Here is a 19,595-nt window from a genome sequence, read left to right as displayed (position 1 = left end):
TCCTCCCCCCTCCCCATTTTTTAAAAAAAATTAATCTCAGAAGAATCTCACAGTGTCTTTGTTTCAGGCCAAATCTTCATCCTAACTAGGAGATCCATTCCACAATCATTCCAGATACACTGTCTTTCCATGGAAATGTAGCAATTTCCTATCTAACTTGTGTGACTGATGCAACAATACTTTTGAGTATTGGCTAGCTCAGCTGCGGGTTCTGAAACCAGTGTGCTGCCCCAAGGGGAGAGGCTTGGTAAAGAGTTTGCAGCTCACAACTAATTGTCTCATTAGGCCTTGGGAAAATTTTAAAAATGAAAGTCCATATCACATTCTAAATCATTTTGTGCCTTAGCTCATGGTGTGTTCAGCTGAGTGAGTCATCAAAATGTTTTGGATGGGCAACTGCTGGATGAGGCTGGAGTGTGAAGGTCGTGACAGCAGACAGTGATTCCAAAGTAGAAGCATGAACTTGGCATTTGGCATTATAAAAGCCAGAACCCAAGTGCCCCAGTCTCCTCCAGGTCTGATGACATTTAAAGAAACAGCAGTCTACCCGAAATGTGTCCAAAGATAAATTCTAGGCTTTCGGCTCTCAGGAAATGGCAAAACTTCCTGAAAAACAATTTCTCAGGCAGCAGCCAAAACCCTCTCTCTCCTACTGGCTGTCCACTGCCATGCTGCCCCCGACTCACTTTCTCCTCCACACTGCTCACCCCATAATCCACCCTTTCCCCGAGCCCACATGTCTGTCCTCCTTTCTGTACTACCTGTTGCACTAGCCTTCTAGGAGGTGAGCTCTGGTGTCCTATTCTGATGGCTTTCCTCAGGAGAATCAGCCCCTTGCCCAGATTCTGAATCTAGAAATAGATTCTGAATATTCATACATTATGTATTTATGCTGTTCCAGTACCTGGAGTGAACTTCTTTCAGCTTCTCTGACAAAATCCTTTCTCTAGGCTCTGCTTCGTCATCTTTTCTGTAAGGCCTTTCCCTTCTCCGTCCAGATAGAATGAACCTTCTTCTGTCTTCCCATAGCTCTTTGTTTCATCATTATAGCAATTTAGGTACATATAGCAATGTATATATTCATTATAGTTAACGGAGTCTGTGTAGCTAAACATTCAGATTCATGAGACTATCATGGGCCCCATTTGGAACTAGTCTACTCAACAGAATATAGGACTAGAACCCCGCTTGCCTGCAAGGCAGTGCTGGGCACTCCTCTCCTGTGGGAATCCACTTCACCACCCCCTGATGACCGCTAAGGTATAAGGGGCAAGACCTACTTTGGTCAGTGCAGGAAATGCAATGGCTTTAAAAATACTTCATGCCCTAATGATCCAATACATCTTGTAACACAAGTCCCTAGGCAGAGCTTCCAGGGGTCCCCATAGGGGCATGCCCAAATTACAAGGGTCAGCATACTTAGGGAAACCGAAAACTATTGAGTCCATTTCTAGTCCCTCCCAGTCCAGATGCATTTTCCCAGTCAGGGGTCATTTTTATCAGAAGCAACGTCGCCTAGTAACACAGTTACTTTCTATAATTCAGGGACCAGTTTACAGGATCATAAAAAATGTTTGTGTGTGCTGGTTTCTACTATAGTTACCCGTGTTGGTTCTTATGTTCATTTATTAACTGAAAGTTTTTAACATGGTAAAGCTTGCATATCCTTGTTTCTAATTACATTAAATATATTTTAAATCTGTTTTGTAGTTGTATTTCCTCTCTGGGAAATTGTGTGTTCATTTCTTCAGTTATTCAGTGGGGTCTTAGGGATTGTTTTCTTGATTTGTATGAAGTGTTTATTTTTTTTATACAATTTTAATTCCATAAGAAATACAGAATATACTCTTCTTTGTAGAAAATTCAAACATTGTAGATAAAGCTCAAGATCCCTTTAACCATATGAGTTTGTTTAGCCCATTTGAAATTTGTATGGATATGAGATTTAAATGAGTTTCCTCAAAATTGCTAAGCAATGAATTTACTAAACCGTACTTGATGGATGTTAACTAAACTTACTGTGGTAATCATTTCATAATTTATACATATGTCAAATCAATGTGTGATATACCTTGAACTTATACATTGTATGTCAATTATAGCTCAATAAACCTGAAAACATTTTAATTAAAAAATGTTTTTAAAAACATATTTCCCCTCCACATTTATTTGCAAAGCTTTGTTCATCTTTTTAAAAATATTTAGAGGGGTGCCTGGCTGGCTCAGTCAATAGAGCATGTGACTCTTGATCACAGACTCATGAGTTCCAGCCCCATGTGTAGAGATCATAAATAAATAAACTTTAAAAAAATAAATAAAATATTTAGTTATATATTTAATCATTTAGATATATACTTTCTGTTATATAGATGTATACTATATTCATTCCGTTCTTTTGATAAAGCCACTTTTTTGTTATACAGGCTATATTTTAATGTAATGGGATGTGTCTGCCTATGGTTTTCAGATATTTATTATTATTATTTATTTTATTTGAGTCTGCATGCTCACATGTGTGTATCTATTCTTTCCTCTCCACCAGACAGTTGTTAAGTCAATGTTTACTGCTGGAAATAGAGATGCTATTGATTTTAGGTTTATTCATTTGTATCTATTTTATTTTTTTATGTGTATCTATTTTATTTTAAACGCTTTATCGATTAAAATAGCTTTCAACTGATCCCTTTAGAAATCTATGTCTCCCAAGTTCAGTGCTTTTTCTTCTATCCAATGCTACATTTTATAAGAGTAACATTCCCTTATTTCAAGAAGTATAATTATGGTTTTTCTTCTAGGTGGCAAATATTAAGAAGGAGACTCATATTGTGTGGTACAAAGATGAGAGAGAGATATCAGTGGATGAAAAGCATGACTTTAAGGATGGTATATGTACTCTGCTTATAACAGAGGTAGGTGACTATAAATGTGAAATGTAATATGTTCGTTCTATACCCTACATTCTTCTAAAAAAGAGACTAGATTCTGTATTCCTTTGCCCCAGGCATTTTTAACACCTTACTTCTAGCTGCTCCAAAGATCCCTGCCCGGACATCACCCAAAAACCAAGCCATAGGAACACAAAAGCTTCTCTCACCTTGTGATAATGCGTGGATTTGTCAGATATCCAACCAGTATGGGCTAGACACCACCAACTCTGGCCTCTCTGAACTACCTCTTTTCATAGATGGGTGAGTGGCAGGGCAATTAAGTGGATTCTTCTTGGTTTGATCTTAAGCCTCATGATAACTTGTTCCCTAAAAGTACAGAGACAATTAGACATAGTATTCAGTTAAGTACAGGTTTTTATCTACTTTTTGTCTAAAAGAACATATCTTTCATGATCATATATGTGATCATTAGTTTTTAATATGAAGGCAGAGTAAAGGATAAGAACTTTAAGTTTCAAATCAATCGTATCCTCAAAGGGTGAAAAATCAGGACCTCTAGCAGGTCAAATGAAGATTCTCGGGTTCATCTGCGAAGTCCTCATCACTCACTCGGCCAGATGTTTGTTCAATGTGTGATTTGACAGCAGTTCTATAAACCACAGGACCTTAAAAAATGCAAACACCATACTCTGAGGCTGCTATAAACTGTAATGTGGTATTTCTATTCCCCCTTAGTTTTCCAAGAAAGATGCTGGGATTTATGAAGTTATCCTGAAAGACGACAGAGGAAAAGATAAGAGCAGACTGAAGCTTGTGGATGAAGGTCAGTCCTCCAGCTGCTGGGGTTCATTTTGTGTGTTCTGGGTACAGGTTACCAGACATAAGTAAGGCTAAGTAACAACTAAAGCCATGTTGAGTTTTTGTCTTAATTGTTTTGTTTTAATTGAAATTCCAGCAGAGTGAACTACTTTTTTATTCAAAAATACTTCACTTTTAGTCTTCCTGGAAATCAAAAGTGTACTTTTGATCTTCAGAGAATTTATAGTCCATAGTCCATAAAGGTTCTGTTTTCAACATAAATCATCATTTTTGTTTCAACCCTACAAAAATGTTCCAGGATCAAAAACTACTGTGTGGGGCGTCTGGCTGGCTCAGTGGGAGGAGCATGCGACTCTTGAGCTCAGGGTTGTGAGTTCAAGCCCCACACTGGGTGTAGAGATTACTTAAAAAAAAAGAGAGAGAGAGAGAGAGAGAGAGCATGTTCCTTTACCAAACAAACCGACCAACCTACCATGAAAAGCATGTCGCCAAAACGTGCACTCTTAACAGGTGGCAAGAAAGATTTATATATGAATGTAATATGTTATTAGCAGAGCAAGAAAGCAATTTCCATTTTTCAGACTTCTAAGGACAAATATATCATGATAATGAAGACCTACATGTGACCACCAAACTTCCAATGTGTTCTTGAACAAGATCTTGAACAATATTACTAACAACAGTGTGGGTCTGACTTTGATTTCACCTTCCTGTTCCTAGTGGAGGCAAGACTTAATGTGCTTATTGGCAGGAAGTATTATCAGGCTGAGAGGTATCAGGGAACCTGGATGGTTAATTCATTATGAGTTGATGACACAGATAAGAACGTTCCGCATATGTAAACTAAGTCTTCTGGGGACTTGAGAATCCTAAAGCCAAGAACCTTCCTGGAAATCTCCCTGTGGGTTTCTCTAGAATGTAAATATGGTGATAGTTACAAAGAATTAAAGGGAAAAAAAATATCAAAATAAGAGCAGGGAACTTTTAAAAGTTGATACAAATTGAGGTATTATTCCCTCAGAGAGCACTTATTGTCAGTTGTCCAGCAAATTCCCCTGTGGCCAATACCCTTCACCAGGCAGGAGAATGTTGAGAGCACACGCTACCAGCAGCTTGAGATCTGACCTCACAAGAAGCATTTTTATGCTAAAGCTCTGTCTATGAATCTCTATCCACAGCCTTTAAAGAACTGATGACTGAAGTATGTAAAACAATAGGTAAGTTAAAATGGTTTCCCCACTACAATGCTTCACTATTCTCCCAGATGGGCTTACAGCTGTAAGAACTATGCTGTTTTCCTCTTTCAGCTTTGTCTGCTACAGACCTGAAAATCCAGAGCACAGCTGAGGGCATCCGGCTGTACTCTTCTGTTACTTACTACCTGGATGATCTGAAAGTTAACTGGTTCCACAAGTAAGTAAATGGGAACTTAACTGACATGTAGACATTCTTGTGTGTGTGTGTGTGTGTGTGTGTGTGTGTGTGTGTGTGTGTTAAGGGGGTAGGGAGGGGGCAACAACAACCCTCTGTTCTTCCCCTCAGGTAAGAAGCCTTCTTACTTCCTAGGTCTGACGTTGACAAGTGTAGGACAGAAGCACCCCCACTATTCCCTTAGCGTGAGGTTAGCACTTTCCCTCAACACATACGTGCTGAGGCCAGTGATGGCTAAGATCATCTGTCTTTGTGATCTGGGAACTGTCATAATTCTTACACATCTCTATAATGGAATTTCCACCTCCAGAAGGGTGAGCTTGGGCTCCCTCTGCTTTGCCAGGCACCCAAAACCAGATTCTTAAGCCCTCTTTCTACACAGCTAACCCCTGCTCTGGTCTGGAACAAAACTGAAGCAGCATGCACCAAGAGCAACCACATTTCCTGTTATATGAATTAATAGCCATTCACCAAAGAAACCTAGTCCAGTGGAGTGCCTGAGTTGGTTACTGTTATCATTAATAGCAGTTGGCATAGTTGGGCATTAGCATGTCTCTTGTCCACCCTTGGAAGGCTTTGAGAATTCAAGATCACTTTGGGAATGTGTATATGAGCTAGACTGAGTCTGCAGATCTGTTTTAATCCTAGATTCCTTTGTGGAGTTATAGGTGAACTCAGGTTCATCTCTGGGATTCTAAGAGCTAAAGTAGGTTTCTAAGTCCAGCCAGTTCCCCCATTATACCCTTGGCACTGTCCTTAACCCCCCGCCCTTCCTTGAATTTCCTGAGCTGAAAGAGAACAGCGGCCTGGCATAGAAATCTGACGGGGCACAGCCACCTTTAGTCCACTCTTCAGATGCAGTAGACTCATTCCAGAAGTCCTGTAGGAGCCCCACTGAGCAGTAGATCCTGGGAGGAGGCACCCAACAGGGTTTATTTGTATCTTCCCTAGGTGGGTGTCTATCATAGGCTGGCACTGCCCCAAGCCCTTCACGTTATAAATTCATTTAATATTCACAACTCTAAGGAGGCAGGTAATTCTCACTTTAGGCACTAGGAAGCTTAGGCTCCGGGAGGTGACTTGCTCGTGGCCGCACAGCTAAGTGGCAGGCGGAGGACTGAGCCCAGGCTTGGCTCCATAGCTCCCCTCACGATGGCACCGTTCTGTGTTCAAGTTGCTTTAAAAGTCTAGATGAAACATTTATTAACAGAACTGGGTCTCACAAAACAGACATTTGTGTTTTCTTTAAAATGACTTTACTGTGATAGAGAACAGTGTTTTCGTTCTTATTCTCATTCATTTCCTGAGTTCTTTTAAATAAAGGGAGTGGGGGAGAACAAGCAAAATTCAATTTGAATGCTTGGGGTTTCAGTCCTTTGTTCTGTTTCTTTCAGAACACATTTTCGGAAAGTAATTATAAGTTAAAATAGATCAAATTCTAGGAAATTCCTCTGTGACATCTAGGACATTCTAATAGATCAGTCTGAAGAATAAGAGAAGATGAATTAACTGAATCATCAATCAAAAAGCTTTATATCATCTTTAAAAGAATCACTTGTTCAAAAAAATTAGAACATTCAGTTTTAAGGAAGCTGCTATTAGAGTAACAAGGCATAAACCTCTTACCCTATTTGGTCTAGTCAGCTGAATGACTGTTTTGTGTACCCATGTGCCTATGAAAGATTCAGGAATCAAGGACTAATTGTCTTCACTCTCTTTACGTAAGTATGCGGCATAACAGGAAAAAGCCTGAAATGGGTTTTAGCCTTGACTTTGCTCCTATCTTCCCTTGAATCTTAGGCAAGTCATTTAATTTTCTGAAATCTCAGGTTTCTCTCATATGAAATAGAGACAATAATACCTGTTCTATTTCATAATGCTGATGGAGCCAATGAGAGAATGAAATTTATGGTACTTTGTAAACCATGAAGGGCTTTACAAATCTAAGGTACTATTATGCATGTTGGTCAGAGATTAGAGAATTCAAACAGATTTATTATAGCAAAACCGAGGACTGTCTCTCTTCCTAACTCTTTAAGACATAAATATTGCTCAGACTCAAGTCTGTGGGCATAGATATGTTCCTTTACCCTACATCTTATGGCAGATTTTTTTTTTTCAGTTTTTGAAAGATTTTATTTATTTATTTGAGAGAGAGTGCGAGAGAAAGTGCGTGCCTGTGAGTAGGGGGAGGGGCAGAGGAAGAGGGAGAAGTATGTTCCCCGCTGAGCAGGGAGCCTTATGCAGGGTTGGATCCCAGGACCCTGAGATCATGACCTGAGCCGAAGGCAGATGCTTAACTGACTGAGCCACCCAGGTGCTCTTACAGCAGTTTGTGATTATTTTTTAGAGAATGTAGCATATAAGAAAAATGCTGAATGTTTATTTGAAAGCTAAAACATTTTTAGTGGAGATTTTTGTTTTTCTGTTTTTAGTTCATTTTGTTTATTACAACAACAAATGTAATACATGCTTGTTTTAGAAAATATACTTACAATATCATATTACATATTAGAAAGAGCTTATAATGTAATATCACCCATAGTTTTCCCAGCCATAGTGTAAACTTTCTGCCGTACTTCCAGTCTTTTCTCTGTGCATAATTGTTATTATAAGTAGTTTTTATACTGCTTTTTTTCCTATTTCCTTACATGTTTACAAACTCTTCATAAAGTTTCTTTTAGCATCACTGAGAGTACACCTACCTCTACCCTTCTCTTACTTCATTTATAACAGTAACATTTCTAAACCATCAGCTCACAAGGCCAAGGGATCGATTTGCTTTTATTCTCCTGTAAAGAATGCAATGTATGTGTCTGCTCATGACCTACCATAGAATTTGGAGAAACTCATGTCCAGGGACAGAGAAGGTGCCTCATTCATTTTGGCAGAGACTCTGCTTTTCATTTATTCTTGGCCTTACTACCAAGTACATATTTACATATGTTTTAAATAGCTTTGTAACCACATATGTCAATAGATGTCAGCCACAGATGAACCTCCTTAAGTCTGTTTTTAATTAGTTTGTAAAATCTGACTTATAGCCATAGACCATCTGCAAGAAATACGCAATAATAGGATATATAGTTTGGCCTTTTGGCTTTAAAAATTCTCTTAGTCCTACAAATAAACCCAAGCAAAAGCAAAGACAATTAATACCACTGAGCATTGGTGTTGTAATCTGCTAGGGCCCCAGACTGCAACTGGGAGTTAAATGTACAGACTGTCCAACCCCCACCCCCACCCTGGGACTTGGAATCCAAGTTCTGTGATTCGGGCCCCATATTTTTCCTGTAGCTGAACATGCATGGTTCTCATGTTGTTTGAAACCCTATAAAACTCTAAGGTGAAACCTTCCAAGAGAGATTAAGTAAAAATCAGCTCTGGATGAAAGCAAACGATAACAATGTTTTCTTTGTTATGAACAGCGGGACTCCTGTTAAGTACACAGACAGAGTTAAGAGTGGGGTCACCGGGGAGCAGATCTGGCTGCAAATCAATGAGCCCACTCCGAATGACAAAGGCAAATATGTAATGGAGCTCTTTGATGGCAAAACTGGACACCGGAAGACAGTGGACCTTTCTGGACAAGGTAAATGAATATTTTACAGATTAGAACTTTCCTGTGGAGGGGTGGGCTTTCAAAAAAGAAGGAAGGGTGATAAGAGGCCGTTACATCTGACTATAGGAAGATGACTGGAGATTTTAAGAAAGCAATTTAAGTTCAGCATGGGGGTAGAAGCAAGAGTTTAGTGGGTCTTGGAGTATCAGTGAAAAGCATGAAGTAGAGACAATAAACACGGAGAGAAAGGACTACCTTATCAAGATGCTCACGAAGGAGGAGAGCATGTTGATTTATAGTCACCTGAGCAAGAACAAGCACTAAAAAAGAATTGTTATGGTGACTGGAATTTGAGCAAGTTTAATAGAGTTTAAGTTTGAGCTGGAAGATGTGAGTGACAAGGAATAACCAATGTACCATGTTCTGAAGCATGGGAGGTCTGAGATCCAGGGCAGGGGTGAAGGCGTTGACTTTGGAAAGGAGCAGGGATCCCTTTTCTTCAGAAACCAGAGGGAGGGGGTAGGGAAATATGACTACGCAAAGATCAATAGTGAGGAGAAGAGAAGAAAGTTGGACAAGTTGGGTCCTTATGGCCTCAGATGTCTTGGTCATCTGCTGAGAGAATGGTGGCACCTGGAAAGAAGGCGGACGAGGAGCAGGCAGTCATGAGCGACAGAGTGGAGAGGTAACGTACAACTATCAACCGCAAGTTAAACAGTTCAGAGAGGTGGAAGAGGAGAGGGAGCGTGTGTTCCACACCTGCGGCTCTTGATGTGTCAGCCCCAAGGTCTTGGGAGCCACAGGGTCAGAATGTTGTGCCCTGAGGCTTTTAATATGTAGCTTATTTATCCCTGTCCTTGCCGCCAGCTCCTGTCTCTATCATTCCCCCTCAAGGACTTGGGACTCAGCCTCGGGGCAGCCCTTCCACTGCTCCGGTCTAGCTTCTGCCTAACAGTCCTCAAGGAGACCAAGGACTAACTTTTTCTTCCACTTCTTCATATGCTAAAATGTGATCTGAATATTCTAGAACTCTTAGTGTTTTTATTTTTTATTTTTTAAAAGATTTTATTTACTTATTTGACAGAGAGAGAGAGACAGCGAGAGAAGGAACACAAGCAGGGGCAGAGGAAGAAGGAGAACCAGGCTTCCCGCTGAGCAGGGAGCCGGATGCGGGGCTTGATTCCAGGCCCCTGGGATCATGACCTGAGCCAAAGGCAGACGCTTAACCACTGAGCCACCCAGTCACCCCTAGAACTCTTAGTGTTTTTAATCTGCAGAGAGTAGACTCACAGTTAAGAGCACAGCCTTTCAGCAGTCCTGCCTTGAATTATTTTGGGCTGAGCCCCCAGACCCTTCCCCTCACCCCACCCCCCTGCACACATACCCCCCATCTCCCACCCATGAGGACTAGAAAGATGGGAGTGGCTGCCTGCAGGCCTCGCCATGCCTGAGTCACACTCTACAGTAACAGGGGATTTCTTCTGCAGTCCATCTGACATTTTGAAACACAACCGAAAACGAGAAACAGGAAGGGGGTGGATAAATTTAAAACTTAAAAAAATTTTTTCTTTTACTCTCTGGCCCACCCAAGCAGATTGGTTCAGCAGGGCCCAGCTCTTTCTCGGTGTAGTGTGGGCAAAAGGAAGGGAACTGAATGCTTAGCTTGGCTCTGCCTATCCACCTCCAGAGACTTAAAGCCTGACTCTTTATGCTTATTTTTCCCCCTCTGTCAAAGGAGGGGGATGGACTGGTATTAGGTAAATACTCTCTAGACATAAAATATGATGACTCCCAGACCACATAGGAGCTTAAAGTGGAGGTGAGAGAGATTTCAAAATAAAGCTGCCTTTTCCCCTGCATTATTCAAAGTGGCTTGCTGGGCAGGCTCAAGGGGGAAGAAAGATTTTAGAACTGTGTGGCTCTCATTTCCTTGTCTCACTGTCTTTTCTCTGGGCCCCCTGCCCAGCTTAGAAGCATTGCTTCAGGCCGACGCTGACGCAGGCTGGGAGCACAGTAGCTCCTGTGCCCTTTAACACAGATAGACGGGCCAGACCGTGTCATATGGAAACATTTAACCGTCCAGTTAGGCGGCTGTGTCGCGTGGGATGATTTAATAAGAGAAAAGCCTTTTTGGTGTTCAGGATGCTTATCACACAACCACCTTTATTACCATTTTATCTTTGGCAGAGCTAATCTTTGCCTTTCTGCTTGAAAGGAAGGTCTCTCACTGAATTGGGGGCTTCTAAACTCCACTACCTCATCTTTTCTCCCTAGAAAGTATTGGCTTCTCCTGTGAAGCCCATCATGTTGCCGAGTCAATGGGCAGGCACAGTCTTACCAGTCCGCTTAGTCATGTCTGGACTGACCCCACTGGCCTCAGGCTGTGAATTTTAATCCACTGCTGTGCGTTGTCAGTTCTGGATGAGAACATTCTAACTTCTCTTTTTTTCCTCTTCAAGCATATGACGAAGCCTTTGCTGAATTCCAGAGATTAAAGTAAGTCCCTTGCCACTTGTGTGCCCTGATTTCTCTGGAACGTGATGTGCTGCTCCCCCACCTGAGGGTTAGAGAGGGTCTTTCATGTTGGCAGATGCCTAGAAACAGCCCTTCCCACTGCTTTGTCGAGCAGCAAAATGTCTCCGAGGCAATGAAATGCAGTCAAGGTTCGTTATTTCGAAGTACCACTAAAGCAAAATTCTTCTTTGTTTGCATGTTTGTTCGTTTCTCTCAACCACAGACAAGCTGCCATTGCCGAGAAAAGTAAGTAAACCCCCTTCCCATTTATTCCTGGCATAGTCTCAAAACATCGCTTTTATTTTTTTTTAAATTGTGACTGCAGACAGAGAGTGAAAATGGGTTTTTTTTCCTTTTCTTTCATTCCTTTTCTTTTTTTTTTTTTAATCTTAGGTGTTCTACATATGTTTTCATTTTGTCTCTTGAGTAAGAATGTCTGTGAAAAGAAGGTCTCAGGTTACATTTTGAGAATGTCCCTGAGCTCTTGACTTGAGCTAACCCTTGAGTGTCCTGAGAAATCTCGGGGCACAAGTTACACAATAAGTTGTTAATCACTTGCAGCAGGCACAGTGTATCAGAAAAATGTATCTATGTTAAAGAAGAAATAAGAAACTGTAAATTTGACATCAGGTAAATCCTTGTAAGTGGTCACCCAACAAATACTCCTGCATTTTCCTAAGAGCCCTCGTAGGATAAAAGAAGCCAAATAAGGCCTTCTTGAATTCTTCACAGTCTGAGTGAACAAATACCAAACTGTCAAGTCTGTGTACCCAGAAACGTGCTCACTGCTCATAGTGGCCTCATACTTGGAGATTTCTAGAACTCAATCTTTTATGATTCCGATTGTCATGAACTAATTACCATAATCATTCAGGTTCTCTCTGAGTGTGTGAGGCAGAATTTGGAAATTGTTGAGGGCTAAAATTGTAGAGTCAGTCCTGAGGAATGGAAGGGAACCAGGAAGCGGAGTGAGAAGTGAAGTCATCTGCCAGCCTTTCAGAAGTAGCCCCAGGTCATTCAGGATGGAACTTCCTACCTTTGGTTCCTCTCTCCTTCCTGCTCTTCCCTTCTCCCCCCTCTTCTGCTGGGTTGGTTGAGTGGTAAGGCAGCTGCCAGCAGATGCCAGCACCAGCACCGGGTGTGCTGAGGGAGTGCAGTGCGAGAGGGGAGCACTTCTTGTTGGTACCAAGTGTGCCCCTCCCGCTCCTGTATGCACAAGCAAAGCCAGTGTCCGTAGTTGATGGCCACTCCCCATTCTTGAACTCTGGTGGGCAAGGAGCCCGACCCTCCCTCCATTTCTGAAGTTTCTGCGTCAAAGCAGTTTAAAGCTGGAAGAGACTTGAGTGCTCTTCTGGCCCCCTGTGTTTAACCTTTTGTAAGCTGAGGGATGCTTAATTCAAACATCTTTCACACAGATCCAAAATGTAAAATAAGTAAAAGCCAAGTTAGCTTAATTGAAGGTGGGATGGGGTCCCGGCCTCCCTGACTCAGTGCCCTTCCTCAGATCTCCTCCCAGGGCCCCCAGAGGAATCCCGTGGATGCTATGGTAGCAGAGCTGGGTAACTTCATGTCCACAGGTGTAATGCAATCCTTCCCCCATTCCGCAGGTTAGGAGCCTAGGGTCCACACAGTGAGGTGACTTTCCTGATGTCACACATTGGGTGGTGCAGGAGCCAGATGATGAGTTGAGCTGACAAGTGGTACAAGGTGCAATGGAATCAGCAGGAGAAAGTCAAGATTCAAGATTCATTCAAAGCTTTAGTCTGACTTAGTGGAGAATGGAGTTGTAGAAACAGGGATCTAGAGTCACGCATTAATTGAAGTAGACCTAAAATTGAGAGGGTGGTGGCCACTGTGTTAGTGTCAGACAGTGTCCCTTTGAGCAGATTGCAGAAAGGCATCCTTCCCTGGGGCTAAGCCAGTCACACCCAGAGCACGGGACTTGGTGGGGCTAGGGGAGCAAGAGGTCAGCTCTGGATTTCAGCACCTGTCCTACACCTTGTCCCCTCAGCTGGGGGCCTCTGTACTTTGTGGCCATAGATAATAGCCCTACATAGCCCAAACACCAAGAACTACCAGGAGACAAAAAAGGGAAGCTCTCTAGGAAAGGCCTCAAAGAAAGCCCACATCTGCACAAGCCACCAGATCTCATGGCATACAGCCTCCAATTATGCAACTTTTTTTTTTTTTAAAATAATAGGGAAGCCCTTAAAAGAGGCCATGCAGACTTGGAGGCTGTCCACAGAGATCTGCTCTGTCTCCTCGAGCTGAGCCCCACTGAGCTACAGAAGGGCCAGGGCTGAAAATAGTCATGAAAATTACAGAGCAGGTCTTAATACCGCAAAGGCATCTCAAACTGATAATTTAGGCATAGGTAGAGGCACCCACACACACAAGTTACCTCTGGGAGGAAGGATTAACATTCCAAATTACTGGATCCTTTTCTAATTTTGCATATTAAAAACAGGTATAAAAATAATTGTAAGGAAAAGGAAACTGAATTGGAAAGTTAGTTCCTTGGGGTGTTTGTGTGAGTGTGATCACTGGTGCTCATCATTTCAGTGATTAACCAGAAATGCCTATGCTTGCAGATCGCGCCCGAGTGGTGGGTGGTCTCCCCGATGTGGTCACCATCCAGGAAGGCAAGGTAAGCGTGGAGCACTCCTGTCCCTGCTTCTTCCACACTAGCAATGGATTCCAGTGCCCCAGGCTTCGTTCCGTCTAAGAGCTCCCACCATCTTCATCTGAAGCCACTGCTGCTTAGGCTTGACTTCAGAGTAGCCAATACAAGACTCAAATTGCAGTCCATTTTCAGTCATCTTAACGTTTTGTAGGCCAACCATCAGGATAGAAGTTCGCTTTGTGTGGGCGCATGTAGACCACTTAGTCTCTTTCCAGAGGCACCCTTTCATATCACGAGAAGCAGAAAAGGCTCAATCACAACTATATGACAAACGTAATTGGAGAAAGATGTGACCTCTAACACCTAGTGGAAAATGGGCTGTCCTGTTTAATACTTCACCTCTAAAGGGAAACATCCTGCTCCGTGAAATTCTATAGGCTCTGTTCCAGTTGAAAACTGGTTTATTTCTTTTTTTTTTTTTTAATATTTTATCTATTTATTATAAATAAAATTGAGAGAGAGAGCACAAGGGGTTGGGAAGGCAGAAGGAGGGAGAGGGAGAAGCAGACTCCCCACTGAGCAGGGAGCCTGATGCGGGGCTCCATCCCAGGACCCTGGGATCATGACCTGAGCTGAAGGCAGATGCTCAACCGACTGGTCCACCCAGGTGCCCCAAAAACTGATTTCTGTCCATTTAACTTTAAACTAGTATTTCCTGGCTCCATTATTATCTCTCTGAAAAGCAATGAACATAATTTCTAACCTGGGTTTACTTTCTTTGTCCCTCTGTTTCATTAAGACAAATTCAATAAGCCAGCTATAATGGACGGGTACTTGTAGTAAAACAAACCTTTTCCCAATGAAGACATACAATAGGTAGACTAGGGATAAAACAAGGCACGTGGAAAGGCTTTAGTGAGAGGCAGGTTTCATCCAGCTGCATTTCTTCATGGATGGAGTATACATGACCACAGCTGACCTGAAGCTCAACCATTGCACGGTTGCTTTTGTCCTTAAACTCTGTTTTTCATGTTCCTCATTTAATGGGGTTCAAAATATTCAGCTCACTGGCTTGTAGTGAGAATGGAGAGAGAGAATGTATGGGAAAGGAATTTGTGATCTATAATGGAAATAAATCTAAAGTATGGATAGTAGTTTTCCATGACACCTAAGTCACTTGGGAGTTTGGTTTGGTTTTGTTAAAAGTTTTAACCCCCACGGGGCACCTGGTTGGCTCAGTCAGTAGAGCATGCAACTATTGATCTCAGAGTCATGAGTTCACACTCCATGTTGGGCATGGAGCCTACTTACAGAGAAAAAAGAAAAACAAAAGTTTTAACCCCCAGATCCACTTGGATAAGTTTGATGGCAATAGCTTGACTATTTTTCTTGAAGAAATGGGTTTATAGGATAATTCAGTAAGAAATGCTAATTAGCCATGGAAGGGAAAAGATTTCTTAATCACCCAGTTTTAAACAAGACTCCTATCGAAGAGGTAATAAGTGATCATATAAGACCCTTTAGAGGGATATTTAGAAGAATATCCTTTTCCCTGTATATTGTGAGCCCTAGTTCTTTTTCCTTATACTTTCTGGAGTTCAGTAAGAAAAAAAAATGCAAGAGTAGAATTTAAAATGTGAAGTAAGGGGTGCCTGGGTGGCTCAGGGCGTGGTCCCGGCGTTGTGGGATCGAGCCCCACATCAGGCTCTTCTGCTGTGAGCCTGCTTCTTCCTCTCCCACTCCCCCTGCTTGTGTTCCCTCTCTCGCTGGCTGTCTCTATCTCTGTCAAATAAATAAATAAAATCTTTAAAAATAAATAAATAAATAAATAAAATGTGAAGTAAATTCAATATTGTTGGCCATCAGAGAGATGCAAATTAAAACCACAGTGAAATACTGTAACACCTATCAGAATTGCTAAAATAAAAACAGTGACAACAACAAATGCTGATAAAGATGCAGAGAGACAGAACCGCTCCTACATTGCTGTAGAAATGTAAGCCAAAATTGTGCAGCCACTCAGGAAACCAGTTTGGCAATTTCTCAAAAAAGAAAACATGCATTTACCATATGACCCAGTAGCTGTACTCCTGGGCATTTATCATAAAAATTAAAATTTATGTTCACATCAAAACCTGTATACAAATGTTCAATAGCAGCTTTAGTCAGAATAGCCTCAAACTGGAAACAGCCCAAATAACCTTTATAGGTGTACCATGGCACACTACTGAGCCATAAAAAGGGACAAACTATTGATCCCTGCAGTAACTTGGATGAATCTGCAAGGAATTATGCCAAGTAGAAAAGACAATCTCAAAAGGTTACATACTATATGATGCTATTTATATAATGCTTTGGAAATTAGAAAATTTTAGAAATGGAAAATGGATTGGTGGTTGCCAGGAGTTAGAAATGAGGTTGGGGGCAGGGAGTAGGAGTGGGTATAAAGGGCAACATGAGCGATCCTTGTGATGGAAATGTTCTTTATCTTGACTGAAGAGATAGATACATGGACCTAGACAAGGGATAGAATAGAACAGAACCACACACACACAAACACCAATGAGTACAGGCCAAACTGGGGAGATCTGAATAAGAACCGTGGATTGCATCACCATCAATATACTGTTTGTGTTATTACACTATAGTTTTGTAAAGTGTTACTATTAGGGGAGACTGGGTAAGGGCACATATACAATCTCTCTATTATTTTTTACAACTGTTTCTGATTCTACAATTATCCTTAAGTTTTTCAATAAAAAAGTATGGTCAAGTAAAACTACAGGCCTAAACATTGATCTTTTAACGTAAGAGGGTTCCAGCACAGATGGCAGTATAATAAAATATCTGGAAATAGGAATACATTTTCGTAGAGCACCTTTGCAACTACAGCAGACTGGGTGGGGTTTGAGGGGAGAAATAAAATGAAGGAGTTGGAACCTGAAAATGAGTCCCATTATCTGAAACAGCTGTCGTGATTCCGCTGCCGGGCTCTGTGAGGCAGACAGAATGCAAAGTGAGCAGGTGGTGCTTATAGCAATGAGATTTCTCTACTGAGACAGAATCCAAATGCCACAGGAGAGCAAAAGGCATCTATGTGTTTATGAAAGCAACAGTGCAGATGGGAACTGGAAGCAAACTCCTTCATGTGGCTCTGATGATAAGCCTTCCCAAAACCAGAAAGCTGAGGCCCTCCAGAAACCTACTCAGGATTGAAGTCAGATTGTAATTCGTGCAGGTGCACACCCGCGTAAGGCCACCCGTCCTTCCAGGGGCTTTGTGTTTATCCTCCCTCGGGTCCTGCCAAACCACCAGAAGGGTTCTTGAAGTTGGATCGTTATACCCGATGTATGTCCTTCCCTCTCACAAAACGTGTTTTGTAGGCCCTTAATCTCACCTGCATCGTGTGGGGCGACCCGACTCCAGAGGTTTCCTGGTTAAAGAACGAGAAGCCGCTGGTCCCAGATGACCACTGTAGTGTCAAGTTCGAGGCCGGCAAGACTGCTTACTTCACTGTCAGTGGGGTGAGCACCGCCGACTCGGGCAAATACGGGCTGGTTGTGAAGAACAAGTATGGCTCGGAGATAAGCGACTTCACTATCAGTGTGTTCATCCCGGAGGAGGAGGCAAGGAAGGCCACGGAGCAGGCCCAGAAAGGCAACAAGAAAGCCAAGTGACCAGAGACCGCCAGAAGGCTACGCGAGGGGAGCTGTGCTGAGCTGCCTTGCAGAACTTGTGTGTGAATGGCTTGGGTTAAGCGTAAGGAAGTCTTCCTGCTTTCTACTCCCTATTTTTGTGCTGGCTTGGGAGAAAGTTGTAAAATCTCTAATTCATGTAAAAAAGCATCAACTAACAATGTTTTAATAGTTTTTCTTTACGAATTCTGTGTTAAGAAAATGCCACTGATAGCACAAATATTAGGAAACCGTTTTAAGGGAAAGATCAGAATAAAGTCAGAGGGACGTTGAATGATGGTCAGAGAGCAGAAGAATGTGTCGTGGAGCAGTGTTTGGACTTGGCTAGACTTTTCCCGGGAAATTCTCATGGGTTGCGATCATACTTCAGCATCCTGTCAAGACGGGGACGAATTGTTAAGCCGGCGGGTATGTTTTGTGTGTTGTGAATGATAGTGACGTGCATTTCTATTGGTGGTCTTGTGATTTGGCACCTCCTCAGTATTAATAAACAGTCCTCACACCTCTCCTCCTTCCCATCAGTGGTTTTCTCATTCTTCCTGTTCGGCAGCTCGGGGGCGTGGCTTCTGCTGCATCCTTGCCACCGGATCTTATAGCACATCCTCTGATTTTACGTCCTTTAGGTTAAAGCAGTACCTTCCTAGCATGGTAAGATGAGCCATCCAAGGTCAGTTGAGGTTCAGGGGTGTGAAATTGATCTGTCACCATACATCTGGTGACTTACTGTACAATCAAGTTGATTCCATTGTTAGGATACCCAAACTAATTGCATGTAACGTGTCAATTAAGGATAATAAGACAGTGTGGGAGGCTAATGCCAGAACTGGCAACTAAGGGCGCACAGTTAAGGAAAAAACAACCCCGATTCTGAGTTCAGAGAACTGCTAGCTTTGAAGCCCGCCCCTTTTTGCAGGGCTCGCTGACAAGTGGCATTATGCTTTAGGAAATTTCGTTCTCGCCCCATCTCTACCCCCAAACACTACCATCACCATCACACACCCACACCGCCCCCCCCCAAACATGCACACTTGCGCTCATTCACACACCACTGGAGGAAAAGAGTTATGATGAAAAGACGTTTCCCCTCTCCATCCTCCTGCCAAAAGTCAGGGATGGAACAACAGACTCCTTTAAAACAGATAGCTACGTATCTTCTCCTTTGCAAAATTCAGGACTAGGAATTGCCTTTCATCTGATTCCCTTGTGTAGCCAAATTTCCCCTGCTGTTGCCATGACATTGAACACCAGGCAGCAGAGAGATGCTGTGCTTTCACTAACAGGCATGTCAAGGGCAGCTGACCTTGAGCAGTCTAAAGCTTTCCCTCCTTCAGCAAGAGATCTCTCTCTGGACAAGGGGACCCAAGGAAAGTGGAACCAGCAGGGGAACTGAAGAGAGGAGAAAGAAGAAAAGCAGGAGCTGTGCAGGTGAGAGGCCCCCAAAACCCTCCACAGAACCCCAGATGCACCCATCTTAGAACCAGCAGCAAAGTCACCAGGGTTGGGGGAGGGGAAGAAGGGATGTATGTGTGCGTGAGCAGAACCTGCTACCTGCCCCACCGCCCCAGTTCCATACCACTGGTGCCCAGACCAGAGAGGAAACAAGACGGACGTTGAATCCAATGAAAACACAATTTTAAAACAGTGGGTCCTAAGTTCTGAAATTGTGTGAAAACTTGTGAAATCAAAGTGTGTGTCACTGAGATTCCTGCCATCCAGTCCAGAGGGACTTGATGGAACAAGGTGGCAGTGAGGGAGAAAAATGCTTTCATACTCATAGCTCTACACGCTGAGACTCCTCAACAAAACGGTTATAAGAATTATTTCAGGGGTGGGGCGCCTGGGTAGCGCAGTTGTTAAGTGGCTGCCTTCAGCTCAGGGCGTGATCCCGGCGTTCTGGGATTCAGCCCCGCATTAGGTCTTCTGCGGGGAGCCTGCTTCTTCCTCTCCCACTCCCCCTGCTTGTGTTCCCTCTCTCGCTGGCTGTCTCTCTGTCAAATAAATAAGTAAAATCTTAAAAAAAAAAAAAAGAATTATTTCAGGGGTGCCTGGGTGGCTTAGTCGGT

General features: G+C 42.6%; 1 protein-coding gene across 1 annotated transcript in view; it reads left to right on the top strand.

The window, feature by feature from the left end:
* Positions 1-18,038, top strand: part of MYOM1 (myomesin 1) — a 155,751-nt gene extending 137,713 nt beyond the window's left edge. The window contains exons 34-42 of the mRNA XM_040632692.1: positions 2,796-2,909; positions 3,624-3,711; positions 4,886-4,924; positions 5,015-5,120; positions 8,567-8,730; positions 11,160-11,196; positions 11,438-11,460; positions 13,806-13,861; positions 17,221-18,038. Of these exons, the coding sequence (XP_040488626.1) occupies positions 2,796-2,909; positions 3,624-3,711; positions 4,886-4,924; positions 5,015-5,120; positions 8,567-8,730; positions 11,160-11,196; positions 11,438-11,460; positions 13,806-13,861; positions 17,221-17,514 (921 nt within the window). The 3' untranslated portion in view covers positions 17,515-18,038. The remainder of the gene's footprint in view (positions 1-2,795; positions 2,910-3,623; positions 3,712-4,885; positions 4,925-5,014; positions 5,121-8,566; positions 8,731-11,159; positions 11,197-11,437; positions 11,461-13,805; positions 13,862-17,220) is intronic.
* Positions 18,039-19,595: the final 1,557 nt, after the last annotated feature.

The sequence above is a fragment of the Ursus maritimus genome, unplaced genomic scaffold (genome assembly GCF_017311325.1).
Source record: "Ursus maritimus isolate PB19 unplaced genomic scaffold, ASM1731132v1 scaffold_18, whole genome shotgun sequence".
Classification (NCBI taxonomy): Eukaryota; Metazoa; Chordata; class Mammalia; order Carnivora; family Ursidae; genus Ursus; species Ursus maritimus.
This window is presented reverse-complemented; position numbering and strand designations above follow the sequence as displayed.